The 20190-nt window shown below is 34.1% G+C and overlaps 1 protein-coding gene across 3 annotated transcripts in view; it reads left to right on the top strand.

The window, feature by feature from the left end:
- UBR5 (ubiquitin protein ligase E3 component n-recognin 5) overlaps positions 1-18989 on the top strand; it is a 130412-nt gene extending 111423 nt beyond the window's left edge. For all 3 annotated transcript variants that reach the window (XM_081266723.1, XM_081266722.1, XM_081266724.1), the window contains 12 exons: positions 2666-2909; positions 4248-4359; positions 4995-5139; positions 5450-5580; positions 7264-7324; positions 9227-9402; positions 9843-9927; positions 11608-11763; positions 12106-12219; positions 13250-13394; positions 14868-14953; positions 18378-18989. In XM_081266723.1, coding sequence (XP_081122849.1) covers positions 2666-2909; positions 4248-4359; positions 4995-5139; positions 5450-5580; positions 7264-7324; positions 9227-9402; positions 9843-9927; positions 11608-11763; positions 12106-12219; positions 13250-13394; positions 14868-14953; positions 18378-18590 — 1668 coding nt within the window. In that variant the 3' untranslated portion in view covers positions 18591-18989. The remainder of the gene's footprint in view (positions 1-2665; positions 2910-4247; positions 4360-4994; positions 5140-5449; positions 5581-7263; positions 7325-9226; positions 9403-9842; positions 9928-11607; positions 11764-12105; positions 12220-13249; positions 13395-14867; positions 14954-18377) is intronic.
- Positions 18990-20190: the final 1201 nt, after the last annotated feature.

The raw sequence follows: 20190 nt of genomic DNA, 5'->3' as shown, positions 1-20190 counted from the left end.
CTTACTATACTTACAGAATGCCATTTATATGAATTTAAAAATATCCAAAATAACAAATAGATCTTCTTAGGAATATGTATTTACAATTAAAACTTTAAAGAAATGGAGAAAAAAAATTAAAGAAATGAAAATCCCCAAATTAGAATGGTAGTTTTCTGGGCAAATTTAGAATCCTTTAGACCAAAGCGTGTTCAGTTTTTTTTTTTGTTTGTTTGTTTTAATGTGCTTGTGGATTTAAACAGTTTTGATATGTTTCATTCCAGTGAGATTATTCGTGTGTGTGTGTGTGTGTGTGTGTGTGTGTTTGTGGTGCTGGGGATTGAACCTAGGGCCTTGTGCATGCGAGGCAAGCACTCTACCAACTGAGCTATATCCCCAACCCTCCAATGAGATTATTCTTACTGATGCTCTAGTTGTCTCCTTTTTGACTGATTTTGAGTCCTTTTTAACATTATCCCAATAGTCTTTTTTTCTTATTTTCTAGTATTTTTTTTATGTGCATTTCTGTCACAAACCTTTTTTTTAAAAAAATATTTATTTATTTAGTTATTGGCAGACACAACATCTTTGTTGGTATGTGGTGCTGAGGATCGAACCTGGGCCGCACGCATGCCAGACGAGCGCGCTACCACTTGAGCCACATCCCCAGCCCTGTCACAAACTTTAAAATCATCCATTTCTTCTAGAAGCCCCTGCATCTTTTTTGTAGGAAACTGTATTTTGAGATTGCATGTGGGTAGTTGGGTTGCTCATTTATACTGGGTTGATCATTGTTTTAAGGTTTTTAGTGTAAGGAAATGCGCCCCCAGCTCCAACCTCAAGTCAAAAAAGAAAAATCACATTATGAATTCATAAAGATATTCCCAATTCAGATTCAAGATTTAGGACCACAAGGTTGTTTTGCTTGTTATTTTCATCTCTTACACCTTAAATCTGTGTCTCCTTTGTTCCAAAGGGAAAATCCAACTTCTCAACAACATGAATAAAATTATACACTTCCTTTTCCCCCCACAGTATATACACAGCAGTCTTAGAATTACAGCATCTACACTTAACACCAACGGAATGGTTATTGAAAATAGTTTAATTTGTAGTTGTTTGTCCTTAAATCATACACAGAGATAGACAAATTGGTTTTACTCACATGAAGTAATTCCTCTTTGTGGTTTTCAGGGCCTTTTGTTTCATTTTGATTTCAGTTTTTAGGAATTGCCTTCTCTGTTGGTTTAAAAAGTAAAATATAAATATAAATAAATATAAACAGTTTAATATAAATTACATTTTATATTATACTAATTATGTAAAATATACATATAATGTTGCAAAGTCAACTTTACAAGAAGGTATATTCAGAGATGTCTAGTTTCCATTGTTCACCATTTAAAAAAGTGTATTCCCCCATTTAAAAAAAATTGTGTGTATGTTCATTACTCATTTCCCCTTACATCCCCAGCATACTATGTTTTTCCCCCAGTTAACAGTATATCCAGTATAGCCATAGCTTTATACTGAGAAGTGTTCCCCCTTTTATAAATGCTTAATGTAGTGTATTTTATGGTTTCTAACCAATGTTTTTAAGCAAGCCCCCTATGACTAGACATTTGGGTTTGTTTTCTAGTTTTTTGCTATCCCAGATAGTGTAGTCAAGTCAACAATCGTCATACCTTGTGTTTGTTTCTCAGTTTTGCTAACGTGTCTGTGAAGTATATTCCTAGACAGCATTGCTGGGTCTACAGCATATGTGCATATATAATTTTCCCAGATATTGGCAAGTACTTCTGCATAGTGGTGTTTTTGTTTGTTTGTTTTTGGTATGTGTGTATGTATGTATGTGTATGCATGTATCTTACTGTCGGTATGAAAATGATTGACACACCATAATCTTTCTGGCAGTTTGTTGTTGAGATTTTTGGCTAATCTGATTAGGTAAGGAATAACATTTTAGTATAGTTTCAATTTGAATTTCTCTTATTTTAAGCTAGGCATGGTGATACATGCTATAATCCCAGTGACACAGGAGGCTGAGGCAAGAAAATCACAAGTTCAGGCTAGCCTCAGCAACTTAGCAAGACCCTCTTTCAAAATATGAAAAGAACTGGGGGGGTGTAGCTCAGTGATTAAGCACTCTTTGATCCAATCCTCAATACCCTCTCCACCAAAAAACTTTTGTATTTAGGATCAGGTTTTTTTGTTTAATGAATGTAATGTATTTTGCCTATTCTACAAAGTTTTTTTCTTAACACTTTATACATTCTTTATGTATCTTTAGAATGATATACAGTTGCTCATGAATATGTATCTTTTTGCTAGAAGGTGTACATGTTTTTCCAATTGTCATTTTACTCCACTTTGCTTGTTTTCTTTTATTAAGGAATTCATTTTTTAAAAAATTCATTTGGAATTTATCCTGGTTTATCCCAAAATAGAATAAATTGTTTTCCAGTAGTTTTGAAAACAAAATGTTCAAATTGAATTAAATTCTATTGTCCTGATTTAAGGCAGAACATTCTAATTTGCTTTAGAATGTATAAGCTTCTAACAACCCAGTACTTGTAAGTTGAAAAACTGTCAGAGAAAATGTAAAATTCATTTTTCAGATTTTACATAGAAAATTTCAAAGTGATTTCCAGTGATGGATTTACTACTTTTGGGCATGTTTTAATAGGTTGATCGGGATCGAGATCTCCTCATTCAGCAGACTATGAGGCAGCTTAACAATCATTTTGGCCGAAGATGTGCAACTACTCCAATGGCTGTCCACAGAGTAAAAGTCACATTTAAGGACGAGCCAGGAGAGGGCAGTGGTGTAGCACGAAGTTTTTATACAGCCATTGCACAAGCATTTTTGTCAAATGAAAAGTTGCCAAATCTAGATTGTATTCAAAATGCCAACAAAGGTACCCACACAAGTAAGTACAGACTAATGTCATAACAAGCAAAAATTACTTCCTTGTTCATCAAAATAGTAATAATAATGCTTATGAATCTTTTTCGTGAATTTTAATGCACATTTACAATTTCATATAATTTTATTCTAGATTAATTGCTTATTTACTGCCACACTTGCTAGATGTTTATGATTGTAGTGGTTTCTCATATCAGTTGTTACTTATTTCAGGAGTTCAGTGTGGGTGTGAAAAATATGGTGATATAAAAATTCAGTAAGCAAACTGCACTTAGTATTCCCTCTACCTCCTGTATTAATTGATACAGATATTTGAGAAGAAAATGCAGTTTTCTAGATAGCCTTTCTAAGTATGATTTACAAACTTGTTTCTAGTCCCCCATGAGTTAAGGAGCTTGCACCCAAATGTATACCAGCATGACTTAGCTCACTATTTTAATTTAAAAAGCGCCGCGCCCCCCCCCCCCCCCTTTTACAGTAAGGCTTTCTGTATTAACATCCTTGAGAAGAGTGTTGAGAAACAACACTTTGGAGTGAGGGCTTTTAACCTAATTTCAAGATTCCAGTTAGCAAATTTAAAAAATCAGTAAGATTACAAAAGCTTCATGAGTTGATAATTGCTAATTCATGTCAAGTATGGCAGAAGATTGTCAGCCCTGTCAGTGGACTGATAACAATAATTGAACAAATAAAATTCTGAATTTTACCTGTTTATCACTAGGGTTCTGTAAACCACCACCATAAAAACCGAATGAGCTGTTTAAAGGAAAGAGAGTGAAAAAATGGGGGGAGTTCACCAGCTTTTCATCATCATTTTTACCATCTGACTTTCTATAGTCTCATCATAAAAATAGTTTAACAGATTTTGAATATGGAAACTTAGCAAATGCCTTAGGAAACCATACTCTAGCTTGGGGTTACAAATTTTAAAATAATTATAGCTAATGTTCTAGTGGCCTATAATGCTTTAGTGCCAAAAATTAAGAATAAAGAAGATATTTAAATTACTAATCAGACATCTCAAGATTATTTGTAGTGAAATTAACATAAACCTAGTTGCTATATTTTATTTCACAGCTTTGACATGACCAGGGGAAGAATACATTTCACAAATACTGAAATGAACTTCTTTGATGTGCCAGGTGTATTCGGTACAATCATCTGCAACCCTCAAAATCAAAGGGACAGTGGGAGAAAGGCACTAGCAACACAGATAATTAAAAGGAAGATGGTGTTGAGCTGTCATGTCTTCTTGTTTGACTTATTTCTTTGCATTGACTGAAATTTAATGTATTCACATTTACATTTATCCACATAAGCTGTATTTCACCTTTTCTCCTAGGTTTAATGCAGAGATTAAGGAACAGAGGAGAGAGAGATCGGGAAAGGGAGAGGGAACGGGAAATGAGGAGGAGTAGTGGCTTGCGAGCGGGTTCTCGGAGAGACCGGGATAGGTATGAAGATTCTGTATCTTATTTTGAATACCAGCATTTTGGATGAATTGAATGTTGGCTTATAAAGGAAAGAATCTATCTATGTACTGTCTATTTATTTATTTAAGAAAATCAGCTTTAATATTTGGACATAAGCTTTCTATTACTTTATCTTTCTATTACTAAGACGTTCTGAATTAAAAACCCAGAGGCAGTTGAAATTAAATTATCCATTTGAATTCTTAATTATTTGACATTTTTACTACCTTTAATATCATTCTTTTTTTACCTCTCTTAAAAATCTTATTGTGGCAAATTGTGCTGCTTAAAAAATCCTTTGATTTTTTTCTCTTATTAGATGGGTCACATTTTACTTTGGCCCATAATTTTCAGGAATCATGATTGTGGATGATTTCTTGACTTCTGGTCTTTGCAGATCCTACCCCCCTTACAATCAAATTACACATTGCAAATTCATAGATTTTCAAGTGACAAAATGTAGACAATTTTTATTTTCCAGCTCTCATGTATTTAGGTATTATTCCACCTTGGTACCACAGCTGGAATAATTTATATGCTCTTGTTTTCTCATTGTGCTGATAATTTCACTTTGCAGTCAAAGTAAGTGAACTCAAAAGCGTTTCTTCTTCTTACAGAGATTTTCGAAGACAGCTTTCCATTGACACAAGGCCCTTCAGACCTGCCTCCGAAGGAAATCCTAGTGATGATCCTGATCCTTTGCCAGCACATCGGCAGGCACTTGGGGAGAGGCTTTATCCCCGTGTGCAAGCAATGCAACCAGTATGTAATGTGCAGTTAGCTGACTCTTAACTGGTTGTGGCTTTTTTTGCTTTTGAATTGAAATGGCCATTTAAAAGAAAAACTGTCAACTACTACCTTTATTTAATTTGTATGTAGTGCTGAGGATCTAACTGAAGGCCTCACACACACTAGCTGTGTGTGTGCTCTACCTCTGAGCCACAACCCCAGCCCCTCCTCTTGTTTTTCTTTAAAGCACATGCACGAACACACATTTCTTTTTGTTTGGCTTGACTGTAGATTTTGACAAGCAGTTGAGAGTAGGCAAGTAACATTTGTTTATCATTTATAGGCATTTGCAAGTAAAATTACTGGCATGCTGTTGGAATTATCCCCAGCTCAGCTGCTTCTCCTTCTAGCAAGTGAAGATTCTCTGAGAGCAAGAGTAGATGAGGCCATGGAACTCATTATTGCACATGGACGGTAATGTGTACAATTGGGAAGGCCTATCAGTTTAAACATCAACTGTTTTGTTTTTAGTATGTGTGTGCCACCATATCTTAAATCTTATACCATAAAGTATGATATTTTAATAATTTTTATTAAGTGGTGGCTTAGAATCTATAAGAGCTTGACTCTCTGATGAAGAAAAAATAATGGAAATAGAGTGTATATATTCATGGAATTTAAAAACCTAAAATTTAACATGCAGCCTGTAAAGTAGTTGTGTTTTGTTTGTGCATGATTATATGAACATATTTTATAGCAAAAGAATAAAAAAACAGAGAAAGCTAATTAAATTTCATGGATTTAAAAAACCCAATCATGATTTTGTTTTAGAATGGTAGTGTTTTATTAGTCACTTTGGTTCTAAAAGGTCTTCTATATACTTGATGTTTAGGAATTGCTTCCAAGAAGTACATCTCAAATTCTCCACCAGAATACCCCTTGTGGCAAGAGGTCATATTATACTCAAAAGAATCTTGGAGTGTAGCACCTAACTTCTTGCCATAAGTATGAAATTTATTTTAGTCCCCTGATTCACATTAGAAATTCATGCAGGTTTTGCTTTCTATTTTGTAATATGTTTGTTTGCTTTAATATAAATCTAAAATATTTAATAGTTAAATTACGTACCCCTCTTTTTCCACGGTGACAAGTAAAAGTGATATTAGGAAGATGTACCATATTTACTCTTGTGACTTCTATCCTAGGCCTACTCTTAATAGTTGAAGCTTTGAAGATTTGATTATTTTATATGAAATTTTCTGTGCTGCTGGGCATTGAACCCAGGGTCTCGTGCATACTAGGCAAATACTATGTCATTAAGCTACAAGCCCCAACTCTTTAATAAAAAATTGTTATTTCTTCCCAATCATGATTTTGAAAGAATGAAATTAGGTACAGGTGTATAAGCAATCAGGCTGAGCACTGAACTGAAACAGCCACTTCAAAAGCTTTTGAATGGTCCAGGCCAGAGACTGTTGGTTAAAGTTTATTTTTTTATGTATTCTGCATCTCTGGACTTTTATGTATATTTTCTTTATTCCTTTGCCTTGTCTCTAGAGCTATCAGCACACACTATTATAGTTTAGCCATTATGGGAAAATTTCAAAAGAATGTGCATTTTGGTTAAAAAAGATTTATACATATTTATGTATATATATTATATATATATGTTACTAAATTAGTAGTACTTTTTTGATTGAGTAAAACTAACGCACGGTATCAACTGCGTTCCTCCTGGCTTTATGGAGCAATGAATTTATTAATAGTATTCTAGAATTATTAAATATGCTTTAGAACTTCAGTCCTTATTTGTGATTGCTTCCTAAACAATTCTTCTGTGTTTCTGCAATGCTTGCTCTGAGCTTAAGTTCCAGCTCTTTGGTGAAGACAGCGTTTATTTTAACTTAAATCAGGTAGTCTTTAGCCCATTATCATGAATTATACATGTAACATCACGTGGGTTTTTAAAATATATATTATTGATGTCTCTGCTCCTCAGAACCACATTATGAGAAGTAAGTGTCTTGGATACTTGTTAATCCCAAATCTTAAATTTAATAATGAGTTCTTGGAAAATTTTTTATGTGTTCTCCATACCATACTAAATTATAAATGTTTCAGTTGTCTGGAAAATGAAAGGTTCTTGTTTGTTTTTAGGGAAAATGGAGCTGATAGTATTCTGGATCTTGGATTATTAGACTCCTCAGAAAAGGTACAGGTAAGAGCTGTATTCTTTACATGCTAATAGATACTTTGAATTTAAATTATAAGGAAATTGGGAGAAAAGTAGGATATAGGAACTAAATAAGTAATTTTGTAAGTAAAATACATGATTACAGTAGAGAAAGAGAAGCCAAGATAATTATATAATTGTTATATATGCATTCGATATAATGAACTGAATAACAGAGAAGGAGAGAGGCAGACAAAATTCCAAGACTCATTCCTCAAGGCCCCAAAGGTGCAGAGATACATGTGGTATCACAGCAAGGGAAGCTTCTTAGGACATGATGTATTTCATTGCATATATCTTACTCTAAAAGCTACTGGAGAACTTACAGTGCCAACTAGGAGAGCATACCCATTACAATCAATCAGTTAATCACTGTGTGTGTGTATGGTAAAGTTGATCCTGTTACTTCATTTTACCTGGAAACAGACTTTGAGACTAAAGTATAAACCACTGCCCAGCTCTCAGACTATTCCAAGTGGTGCATATGAAGGATATGTACAAACATCTTGAGAACTCATCATTGGAATCCTTATAATACTACACCCCCCTCATCAACCAGCCAGTCTTCCATATTATTTTAACATAACCCGTTTTCACAACTTGATATTAGAAACGTTCAATATACAAATATTCAAAGGCTCTAAAATTAATTATTCAGCATATAAATAACCATGAGACTGGCTACTTGTCCCAGGAAAGGAACCCAGTAGATGGCATCTGTGAGGTGATCCATTTGTTGGGATTATCAAAGACTTTATCTCATGTTGTATAAGATAATGAATGAAAAGATACAGGAAATAGAAAGTATAAAAGTGAGAACCAAATACATTTTAAGATTAAAAGTACAATACCTGAAACAAATTTTAAGTTGGATAGGTATTCAAAAGTAGAATGAATGTGACAGTCCCTTCTGAATAACAGAAAAAGTTTAAACCAAAGAATAGTTTCAGAGCTTTTGGAACAATATCAAAACATATAACATTCATGTCTTTGGAGTACTCCCAGAGGAAGAGGAGAAAGAAATTGCTTTGGGAAAATTTTTTGAAGAAATAATGGCTGAAAATAAATTTGGTATAAGACATAGATTTACAGATTTGAGTGAACTTCAAACAGTATAAATAAAAAGAAAACTATGTCCAGACACATCATAATTTACTGTGATTAATACAAAGATAATTGTCTGTAAAGCAGCTAAAGAATGGTGTCCAAGATACAGGGAAAAAGTGAATTGAAAGATAGTAGGTTTCGTACCAGAAACTACAGAGGCCAAAAGGCAGTGCTAAAAACCGGAAATTCAGAATTTTTTATCCAGTGAAAATATCTTCAAATATTAAGGTGAAAGAAACTAACGTGAGTTGCATTAAGTAGTTTTTATTTTTATAACAGGTGAAAGACTTTATGTACATGAGGTTTGTGTACCACAGTTCTGGAAAAGTGAATTAAGTTTACCTCTAATATTGTTAGACACATTTAAATATGAATGTTCTGCCTTCCTGACTTTGAAAGATTTCAGAGAACCAGTTCATACATTTCTTTTTTTCCTCTTTTGTGGTACTTGGGATTGAACCCAGGGCCTCATACTTGCTAGGCAAGTGCTCTACTGTTGAACTATATCCCCAAGCCTTATATATTTCGGGATAGTGGTGGGGTAATAGCAGTTGAACCCAGGGGTACTCGACCACTAAGCCACATCTCCAGCCCTTTTTATTTTTTGAGATGTGGTCTTGATAAATTGCCTAGGGCCTCACTAAGTTGCTGAGGCTGGCCTGGAACTCAGAATCCTCCTGTCTCAGCCTCTGGAGGCACTGGGATTACAGCCATGCACCAATACATTTCATTTTTTAAAAAATGAATATTGAGGCTTAATCTGTAGCATTCTGTTTTTAGGAAAACCGAAAACGTCATGGCTCTAGTCGAAGTGTTGTAGATATGGACTTAGATGATACTGATGATGGTGATGACAATGCCCCTTTGTTTTACCAACCCGGAAAAAGAGGATTTTATACTCCAAGGCCTGGCAAAAACACAGAAGCAAGGTTGAATTGTTTCAGGAACATTGGCAGGTAAAATATCTCTAAAAATTATTACATTTGAGGGGAGGAAGGGTGCTGGGGTTTGGACCCAAGGCCTTGTGCATGCTAAATGTGCTTTCTACCACTGAGCTACATCCCCAGCCTCTTAAGTTCTTTTAAAAACTACAGTGGAATGAGATTTTCTAAAATATTAATGTGTGTCAGCCCCACTCCTCCAGTGGGGCTGACCTCTATCAAACACAAGATCCTCCTGCCTAACCTCCATAATAGCTGGGATTTTAAGTATGTGCCACTGTTTCTGGATATAACACATTAGTTTTAAAACTGGGCTTATGTTCTGTTTCATAGTGGATAGAAATAAAGCTGTAGAGAATTTCTTAATCATATGAATGCTTATGTATACATGTGTGCAGTAGTGTATTCTAAATATATTTTTAAATTAAAATTTATTTTTTTCTGTTTGTTTTTAGGATTCTTGGACTATGTCTGTTGCAGAATGAACTATGTCCCATCACATTGAATAGACATGTAATTAAAGTACTACTTGGTAGAAAAGTAAGTAATTTTGATTAACATAACTGTTTTTACAAAGATTCTTTTTATAAATAATATTCCAATATGACATATGTAGAATCTTTTGTATCTGGAGGAGATGGCATAGTAGAGTAGGGTACACAGGTAGGTAGCTTTGGGTCTGACAGATTATGGATCCTATTGCAGATAAATCCCCTGACACTTTTTGGCATATACATTTGTAAAGTGGTAAAGAAACAGCATCATGACTAGCAAAGAGTAGTAGCCAGTAAATTTTATCCACTATAATTAGTTGTAGCAGGTGGCAGTGGAAGAGAGTAGCAGTATTGAAAGAACATTCCAGTTTCAAAAATATATGTAATATTTATGTGGGTGGGGGGCAAAAGAATATAAGAAAATATAGTATAACATGCTTAGTATTTATTTTCAGGTAATGGAATTAGCCTATTTTGTGTTTTGATAGTTTAACAGCGTGTACATTTCTTTGTGATGGAGGGAGAGGGGAAAGCCTTTAAAATTGATGTATAATGCTAATTATGCAGCTTTTGATTTACAACAGCAACAGAAAAACTGTTTCTAAAGGTATTGTAAATTGACACAAAATAGCAAATATCAAATTCTTTTTTTTAGATGCATGTCACATCTGATAAATTAGAATCATCAAAGCTGTAATCTAATAATTTAATCAAACCCACTGATGAACATTGTTCTCTATTAAATACAAACATCCCATTATATGTAATGTAATTTGGTGTTGTTCCCCACCCCCTGTAATTTGTGCCCCATTCAAGTTCTTTTTGTGTGTGTGTGTGTGTGTTTTAATATTTATTTTTTAGTTGTAGTTGGACACAATACCTTTATTTTATTAATTTATTTTTATGTGGTACTGAAGATCGAACCCAGGGTCTTTCAAGTGTGAGGCTAATACTCTACTGCTGAGCCACAACTCCAGTGCCCCTGCCACCCACCATGAAGTTCTTAATAACTGTTATTGTTCTTAGAACTAGACTGAAATCTCAGTAACATGGAGAGGTTAATATGTTGAGTTTTTAATAATGTATACTGAATAGCTCATAGATTCAAGTTTAACTCAGTGATTTGACCTTGTACAAGTTACTGAATTTCTTTGAGCATCAGATTTATCAACTGGATTTGATAAATCTGTATTTTTTAAAATTTTTATCAAGAACAAATAGATGTATATTTAGTTGAGAACCAGCTGCTGCACATAATCATTGTTCAGTACATAATACTGGCTTTTCTTTTTTCTTGTAGTACTGGGGATGGAACTCAGGACTTTGTATACCTAGGCAGTACTGTACCACTGAGCTACATTCCCAGCTCTTAAAAATTTTTGAGACAGGGTCTTGCAGGTCTTGAACTTAACAATCCTCCTGCCTCATTAGCTGGAATTATGGCATGTGCTATGGTGCCCAACTAGTGGTAGTTTTTTAAATCAAATTTTTAAAACTTTATCATGCTGTTGACACCCCCCCCCCCCCACAACACACTTTTTGTACTTTCATTCTGACAATACATTTCATTTTCAAAAAAACATTAAATTTTACCTCTTCAAAGTAGTTTCATATATTTAGTGGGAAATTCTTTATCAGTATATCTTCAAATTAATTAAGATTCTTTATCACAGATAATTTACTAATGTTTCTTTCATAATTTGAGTTTCATATGATTACGTCTTAGGTCAACTGGCATGATTTTGCCTTTTTTGACCCTGTAATGTATGAAAGTTTGCGGCAATTAATCCTCGCTTCTCAGAGTTCAGATGCTGATGCTGTTTTCTCAGCAATGGATTTGGCATTTGCAATTGACCTGTGTAAAGAAGAAGGTGGAGGACAGGTAAAGCATATACAGTTTTCTGATTCTGGCAAGAGAACTGGGTTAATTTGTTGTGCTGCTGCTTCATACAGAAGCAGTTTAGGAAGAGAGAGAAAGATGTGTGCACACACTGAGAAAGAGAAGCAAGCATAGCTGGATATAAACAGAGAGATGACTTAGGAATTAGTGATACAGACTGAGAATAGAAGGGGATTTTTCTACTTAAGTCTTAAAACTCTTAGGTATTTTTTAGATAAAGACTTGTCTTTAGATTTAAAAATTCTAGGAAATTAAGATTTTTGTCAACTGTTAACTCACTATATTTCTTGGATAAAATTGTCTTCATTGTTGAATTTTTCACAGGTTGAACTCATTCCTAATGGTGTGAACATACCGGTGACTCCGCAGAATGTGTATGAGTATGTGCGGAAATATGCAGAACACAGAATGTTGGTAGTTGCAGAACAGCCATTACATGTAAGTGTTTTCTAGAAAGTGTTAAGTCATGTGATAAAGCATTTTTTGTCTCATCAGAGTTTGGAAAGGGTGCTTGTGGGGCTGAAATGTAGTTCTTTCAGGGTCCTATCACCAATAATATATATTGGGTGATCTGCTAGAAGTATTTACAGGACTCAGGCTTATTAGTAGAAGGACCCACAGCAAGATTAGGGGAAAGGATCCATTAGGCAGATTCTGGCTCTGAAATGCAGCAATGTGTTGTATAGTGTGTCTGCTTTTTGAAGCCTGCCTAGATGTCAGACCAGAGTTTTTATTGGAGGTTATTAGTCCTGTGGCTTTTTTTTTTTTTTTTAAACTGTGCAACCAGCCATGATTACTAAAGTTCCAGACTCTTAGAGGAAAGCACATGTGAAATCACATTATTTGCACAAATAGTCTGTGCAAATTCTTACAGCTGGGTTCATTGAGGGACACTCGAAAATCCAGGTTCTTTGATATCAGCCAAGCCCAACAGGCCCTTCTAAAATCAGGTCTCTTGGTAACTTTTTCCATTTCCAGGGTAAAATGTTTATGTAAATTTATTACTCATAGTGTCATATTTTTTATTTTTTATTTTTAGTCATATATTTCTGATCTCAAGAGTTCAGGTTAGGTCATAGTTCACTACCCTCCAAATATTAAGTTTGAATATGGAAGGTTTTTTTGTTGTCATCCTCATCTAAGATACTGACAGGAGAGAACACTTTTGGCAAATTGAAGCTATTCTTATTTAATGACCAGCTTGTTTGTTACTAACACAATTTTAAAAATAATTTTAGTTAACTGTTAGTGTCTAAAAATATTTATTTTTTAAACCTGTGACCTATTTACTTGCCTTTCTCCCCTTCCTTTTGAATCTATGAAATAAATTCAAAATACAAAACTTTTTTTTGGTTTAAAATGGAAAGTTACATTCTTATAGAAGTTGGATTTTTTTAACAGTTCAAACATGTTATGTGGAAAATAAAGTATTTATTGTAACAAAAGGATAATTTTTAAAATTCTCTAGGCAATGAGGAAAGGTCTACTAGACGTGCTTCCAAAAAACTCATTAGAAGATTTAACAGCAGAAGATTTTAGGCTTTTGGTAAATGGCTGTGGTGAAGTTAATGTGCAGATGCTGATTAGTTTCACCTCTTTCAATGATGAATCAGGTAGGAATTTCTGTAAATGTTTACTTAAGGAATAAATTGTATAAGTGTGTGGTCAGCATTTTCCGAGTTTCTGGTTCTTCAACCTTATTACAGGATCTGGGAAATACAATGTTATCCATTATTTTTAATGGTATGATTGCACTAAATAACATTTTGGTAGCTTAGCATTAGGTTATTTTGATTCTAATGTGGAATAACTGTTTTAGGTTTTCAAAAAAACGTGGTTTAAAGAATGCAAGTAAAAATTCTTTGTGGTCAGCATAGGATTTGTATATACTGATGATCTATTGGCCCTTCCTGATTCATGTGTCTTCAGATCTAAAAAATTTGATTGCACGATGTTTGTTTTGTAGAGCCAGACCCATTCACACTCACAAAGACATGACAGCACACAAATACATGGAGAATCTAGAATAAAGATTAGTGTAGTGATAATTTTTCTAGAATAAACTTTATCTCCAGTGTTTTATTCTACAGTTCAGAATAAAGGGACTTTGAAAGTCCCTAGACTAGCCTTGAGTTGTATTTTTTTTTAAATGTGAGTTTTCCCCTCCATAATTTTTATTGATGCTTTATACTTAAACATAATAGTGGAATTTGTTATATCCCCAGCCCCATAGTCCTGAGTTTTTAACTGCAACTATATAATAAACATTGGAAGCTCTAAGAAGTTTGCTGTAAAAGAATTATACCTATAGGGGCTGGAGTTGTAGCTCAGTGTTAGAGCACTTGCCTAGCTCGTGTGAGGCACTGAGTTCAATCCTCAGCACCACATAAAAATAAAAAAAGGTATTGTGCCCATCTACAGCTAAAAAATATATTAAAAAAAATATATATATATATATATTAAAAAAATTATACCTACAGTCCCAAAATTATTACATACATAAAGATAACCAACTTTTTTCCTTTTATTTTTCAGTTTTGCAAGCAGCTTTAGCCAAATTATAAAAAACTAAATTTGGGTACATTTTTTCTTCATGCCTGGAAATTGTTTTGTGCTTTTTAGTGTAGCTCTCAACACATTAAGAATTTGTCTCATTTATGAACAAAAATCTAGGAGAGAGACAAAATTTCTGCCCAAGGACCAGATCAGCACTATAGGCATCATTCCAAAGCTTTAGAAATGTAGACTCTTTTGTTCCCTCTACTTACCCCCAGACAATCTGCTTTTCAGAAGATCTATGTCATTTATAAACCCATTCATCTAAGAAGCTTAGGACATGAGAAGAATCATGATTTACAAACAGATTTTAAAGTCTGATTATCACTTTTGAGAATAGTGGTTCATTTTTCTTGTTTTGGTCGTCTTAAGGCTGGATTGGCTAATCAACTACAGAGCTTTTTACATTATGCATATGGTCCTAATTTGTGTTAAGAATTAGACCCCTCAAATGTTAAATGTTAATTTTTGTATTATAAGAAGTTTATAGTACTGATATAGAATATTGAATTTATATTCTTCATTCTTAGGAGAAAATGCTGAGAAGTTACTGCAGTTCAAACGTTGGTTTTGGTCAATAGTAGAGAAAATGAGCATGACGGAACGACAAGATCTTGTAAGTTAAAACCTTCACAAAATTTGTACAAGGAAATGTAGTGGTTTGTTGTTGCTGCTTTTTTTTTTTTTTTTCCCCTCTTTTGTTGGGGGCGGGTGGAATGGGTGCTGGGGATTGAACCCAGTTCTCAGACATGGTAAGTTTGTGCTTTCTATTGTGGAGCTATACATCTTTCCCCAAATTTTAAAATACTGTTTATATGAATGATCATTTTAATTTTAGGTAGGGTGGAGAAATTGTAAAAGGTCAGAAATAAAAGGATATTTTTTATTTTTCTCTTAAACCTCCAAAGGTATGTTATCTCTTAATATTCCTGTCATTGTCCCAAAAGATAATACAGCTTATTGTAGTGACACAGTTAATGCCCCCTGCCCCATTTACAATAGCCACCCTTGTCCGTTCCAAAACCCTCAGTAGAAGGCTAAAACCAAGGAGAGTACCAAGCCCCACAATTCTATGCCTTTTTCATCTTAACCAAGCATTAATCATACACTGTGCTGTAATGTTTACAATTTAAGAGTCAACAATTTAGCAATTGTGACCTTACTCAGTAACATTTGCTTTTCTTAAGCTGAGCAGGCTTCTCTTTGGCATGTACAAATTGGCCAGCATCACTGTTCTTCCATTTATTAAATAAAATAATTACTTCAACACAAGCATTGTGGCAATCAATCTGATAACTGAGATGGCTACTAAGTTACTCAGTGGTTAGTGCATACTATATGGGTAATGTTGGACAAAGAGATGCTTTGACATCCCTACTGGAATAGTGGCAGCCAATTTAGAGTTTTTTTTTCCCTTAAGTTTATCATTTAATATTTTTGGACACAGTTGGCCACAGATAATTGCAGTAATGGGAAGAAAAACCACAGACAAAGGTTAACTATCATGTAGTGTTTATATGTGCTATTTTTCCTCTAATTTATTTTTCTGGGTTTTTTTCCCCCTGTTATACTACAGATTGAACCCCCAAGGGTTTTCACTGAGTTACAGCCCCAGTCCTTCTTATTTTGAGATGGGGTCTTAATGCCCAGGTTGGCTTTCAAACTTGAGATGCTCCTGCCTCAGCCTCCCAAGTAGCTGGCATTACAGTTGTTTTCTACCATGCCCAGCTAAATTTATTATTTCTATCCTACTTAATATTATCACAAAGCCCAGCCAACTTAGAATTATAAATTAGATAATAAACTTTGATTTTAATGGAAAGTCTACAATCTATATCTAGTCTCAAGTGTATTCATAACCAGATCAGCTTGCTCATTATCATTAATCTTGAAGGTTGTAATCTGTTCCAGACTTTCTTGTAGAAGTTAAGGCATTCCTTATCCAGTAAACTCCAGGGATCCTTACTATTAATTCCTCAGGGTTCCCTGGGACATTTCCCTTGTCTAATCAGCCTTAATTCTTAGTTATCTAAATCAGACCACTCACTGTTTAAAAATGATCATTTCTAAGTGTATGTGTCATTTTATTTAGTTACTTGTTCAGTAAAGCACAAAACCTACAAATTTCTAATTACCTTCAGTTTAATCGGGAGCTGCTTTTAGCTCTCCTGAATATATGGCTCTGGGAACCTTGCAGTATTTTTCTACTATTGCAAGACAGGTTGTTCAGGGGTCCTAGCTGCTAACCTGGTTTTGTTGTTGGCTTAGCCTTTCTAGTAATTTGACTTAAGTTGTTGTTATTCAGCTAGATTTGAGTTCATTGGTCAATGTTTAATTTTCTCTGTCTTGTGGCTTCTAAACTCTAAACCAGTGTCTCAATCTATCTGTCCCTGTGGTTTCAGGATCACTTGAATTTGTAGTCAGTCTCTGAATTCAGAGTACCTTATTTCTCTAAGGCAAAACTTGTATCAATTCTGTAAGATCTACCAAAGCTAGAAATGATTCAGCATCTGATGAGTCTGACTTAAAACTGTGGAATAGGTAAAAAAAAATAAGTTTAATTTCTAATATTTTAAAATCAGCACATGCTTAGTCCAGTCAGCCAAGTTAAATCTCATTCCAATGTCTTCCTTTTAATGGAAGAAAATTTCACTAACCTACTACTCACTCTTAGGAATTTTGAGGCCTTTACTGAAGGAGATTTTTTACCCTATCAACAGCTTTAATTTGTGGGCTTCACTTTTTCAATGCCTATCAAAAATTAATTTTAGTTTTAGGCAACATGTATTCTATTCCCTTTAGCCTCATTTTGGAAATCATCCTTCACATATATATGATTTTATCCTGGTATGTCTAAGGGGAAGAGCTTGAAGCACATAAGAATTTAATAGGAGTTTCCCAAACAGGTCTCCATGAATTATCATTAGTCCTGCAATGTCATGAATATTGGAGAAGAACTATAGTTTATTCTCTTTTGGAGAGTGTAGTTCTGTGAAGTCTGCCAATATTTCTCTTCTTATTTCCTGAAAGTCTAGTAATATAGTCATCCACCTTGGAGAACCACTTTACATTAATCTGTTAAAGCTGGCCCAGTCCATTTTTTTAAAATCTATAATTCTGGATGGTTTCTCACACAAATCAACTATGTTTTAGGAAGTAATAAATTAGTTTAGGTTTCCGAATCACTCTGGCAAATTGTTTAGGTGTGTGCAGTAAAGACAGTAGATTAAAAAATCTTTTTTCTTAAGAGATCAGAATACTGTACCAAAAACTAGTATATATGTAGTATAGAAGAGTGAATCAGTGAATATGTATTCAGAGAAATATTTCAGGAAAGCATATCCTTATTATATCTAAGTACAAAAAGTATAGTAGAAGTTAACATTTATTGCCAACATTATGTTTATGTGGCTGATTGCATTAACTTTTATCTACAGTAGCTATTCCCCAGTACTTACTTACAATTAAAATTGTATCATAATGTTTTGATGAAAGTGTTATTATTTTTGCTAATAGATAAAATGCAAAATGACTATTTTAGATAAGCTGTAAGTGTTGAACCTAGAATCATGTCCTTTGTTTGGAAGCCTTGTGTCTTTTTCCAACTATTAGATCCCCTCTGAAATTTAGCCATAGAAAAGGCCCTTAGAGACCATTTCAGTAGCTTCATGTTATATATGAGAAAACTGAAACCCTGAAAGGTGAAATTGCCTTTAAAATAAAATGCTTATCTCTCTCTTAATCTTGGACCATACTACTTCTCCCTGTCTTTGGGTGTGGGGGGATGCTTTTTATTGAGGTATGATCGACTCCTTCCTTTAATTCTTTTTATAGTCGTAGATGGACAGAATGCCTTTGTTTTGCTTATTTTATTTTTATGGGATGCTGAGGATCGAACCTAGTGCCTCATGCATGCTAGGCAAGTGCTCTGACTTTGAGCTACAGCCCAGCTCCAGGAATGGGGCTCTTATGTTGCCAGAATTAAGGGTTGAATGTTAACCTATAAAAGTCAAAATTGTAATTATCATATTCCTATTTAGGTTTACTTTTGGACATCAAGCCCATCATTGCCAGCCAGTGAAGAAGGATTTCAGCCTATGCCCTCAATCACAATAAGACCACCAGATGACCAACATCTTCCTACTGCAAATACTTGCATTTCTCGACTTTACGTCCCACTCTATTCCTCTAAACAGATTCTCAAACAGAAATTGCTACTCGCCATTAAGACCAAGAATTTTGGTTTTGTGTAGAGTATAAAAAGTGTGTATTGCTGTGTAATATTACTAGCTAATTTTGTAGATTTTTTCCATTTGTCTATAAAAATTTATGGAAGTTAAAGCTGTCATATACCCCCCTGGTGGTTCCTTAAAGAGACTAAATACAGACATTCCTTGCTGAGTTTGTAGCTTAAAGGCCTGAGGAGCACTAGCAACATTTGGCTATAATGGTTTGCTAGTCAACAACTTCTGGGTCTAACCCCAGCCAAAGATGACAGCAGAACAACATAATTTACACTGTGATTTATCTTTTTGCTGAGGGGGAAAAATGTAAAATGTTCTGAAAATTCACTGCTGCCTTTGTGGAAAGTGTTTCAGCAAAGGTTCTTGTATAGAGGGAATAGGGAATTTCAAAATAAAAAATTAAGTATGTTCTGTGTTTTCATTTTAACTTTTTTATGGTGTTTAATTTGTGGTTGGCTGCAATTGTGTATCATGTATATGGAACTTGTAAAAAGTTCTTGACATTCAGATCTTCAAAATGAAATCACTTTTACCGATAAAAAAAAAAAACACTTTTATTGCGGTTTATTTCAGCTGCATTGAGCTCTAGGATATTAAATGATATCACTAATATTTTGCATGTAATTTGTTCATTTGAGTGAGGGCACTTTTTTTTGTACATATGATGGGGCCAATGCACAGTACTTTATCACAATCACCTATTTTTCTTTGTATTCCTATTTCAATGCAGTCAGTCAGGAGGTAACTGCACTTCAGTTCTAACTAGACATTTGTACTAAGGTATTTCAGTTATGTAAACTCAGCCTGGGCACTTTCTGATAACTGTAAAATGTTTTATAAGATCATGATTGAAAATACATTTTGGAAAATTTTAAATGTTCGTGAGCAGCTTAACTACTTTTGTATCTAGCCTTTTTTAAGTATCTTGTTACATTTACTTTTTTAAATAAATTATAGAAGAAATGTCAAGTAACACTGAAGGAACAATAGTTTTTATTTATATAGTTGTACATTTTTAAACTAAGGGCAATACACTGATATGGTTATGAGTATAAAAATTTTTTAGTTAAAGAACTGAAAGTTTATATACACATGGACTATAAAAATAGTAGAAAATCAATCCACATTTTACAGTTAGCAGAGAATCCTGAATGGCACCTGGCCAGGCCACCTTTTCTTTTTACAAATGGGAGAAATGAAATATGATTGTTACTTGGCATAGAAAGTTAACTTACTTATAACTGACAGGTTCTTTTTTGATGAGTCATGAATTATGTAGCATAGGACCAATATCCCTAAATTCTTGTGGTTTTAGTAGCTTAAAAGAACACATTATTTTCAGTGGCATAATAAGGAGCGCTTTTCTTCACTAAGTCTTCACGGAGGCTTAAACTAGTCACTTTACATATTAAAAAATGAGAGAAAGTCTTTGAACTTTCTCCTTTTTCTGTTCCTATATAGACCTTATGGCCTTGGGGATAGTTTTCAGGTTCAAAGGCATTATGCTTTTGTTATATAACTTCCTTTAAAAGACTGAACCACATGATATTCTCAATCCTGTTGACACTAAAAATATTTCAAAGTGAATGAAAGAGTGAACCTCATTGTA

Source organism: Spermophilus citellus (genome assembly GCF_964194105.1).
Source record: "Spermophilus citellus genome assembly, chromosome: 14".
Classification (NCBI taxonomy): domain Eukaryota; kingdom Metazoa; phylum Chordata; class Mammalia; order Rodentia; family Sciuridae; genus Spermophilus; species Spermophilus citellus.
The sequence above is the reverse complement of the archived record's forward strand: the minus strand, read 5'-3'. Positions and strand labels throughout refer to the sequence as shown.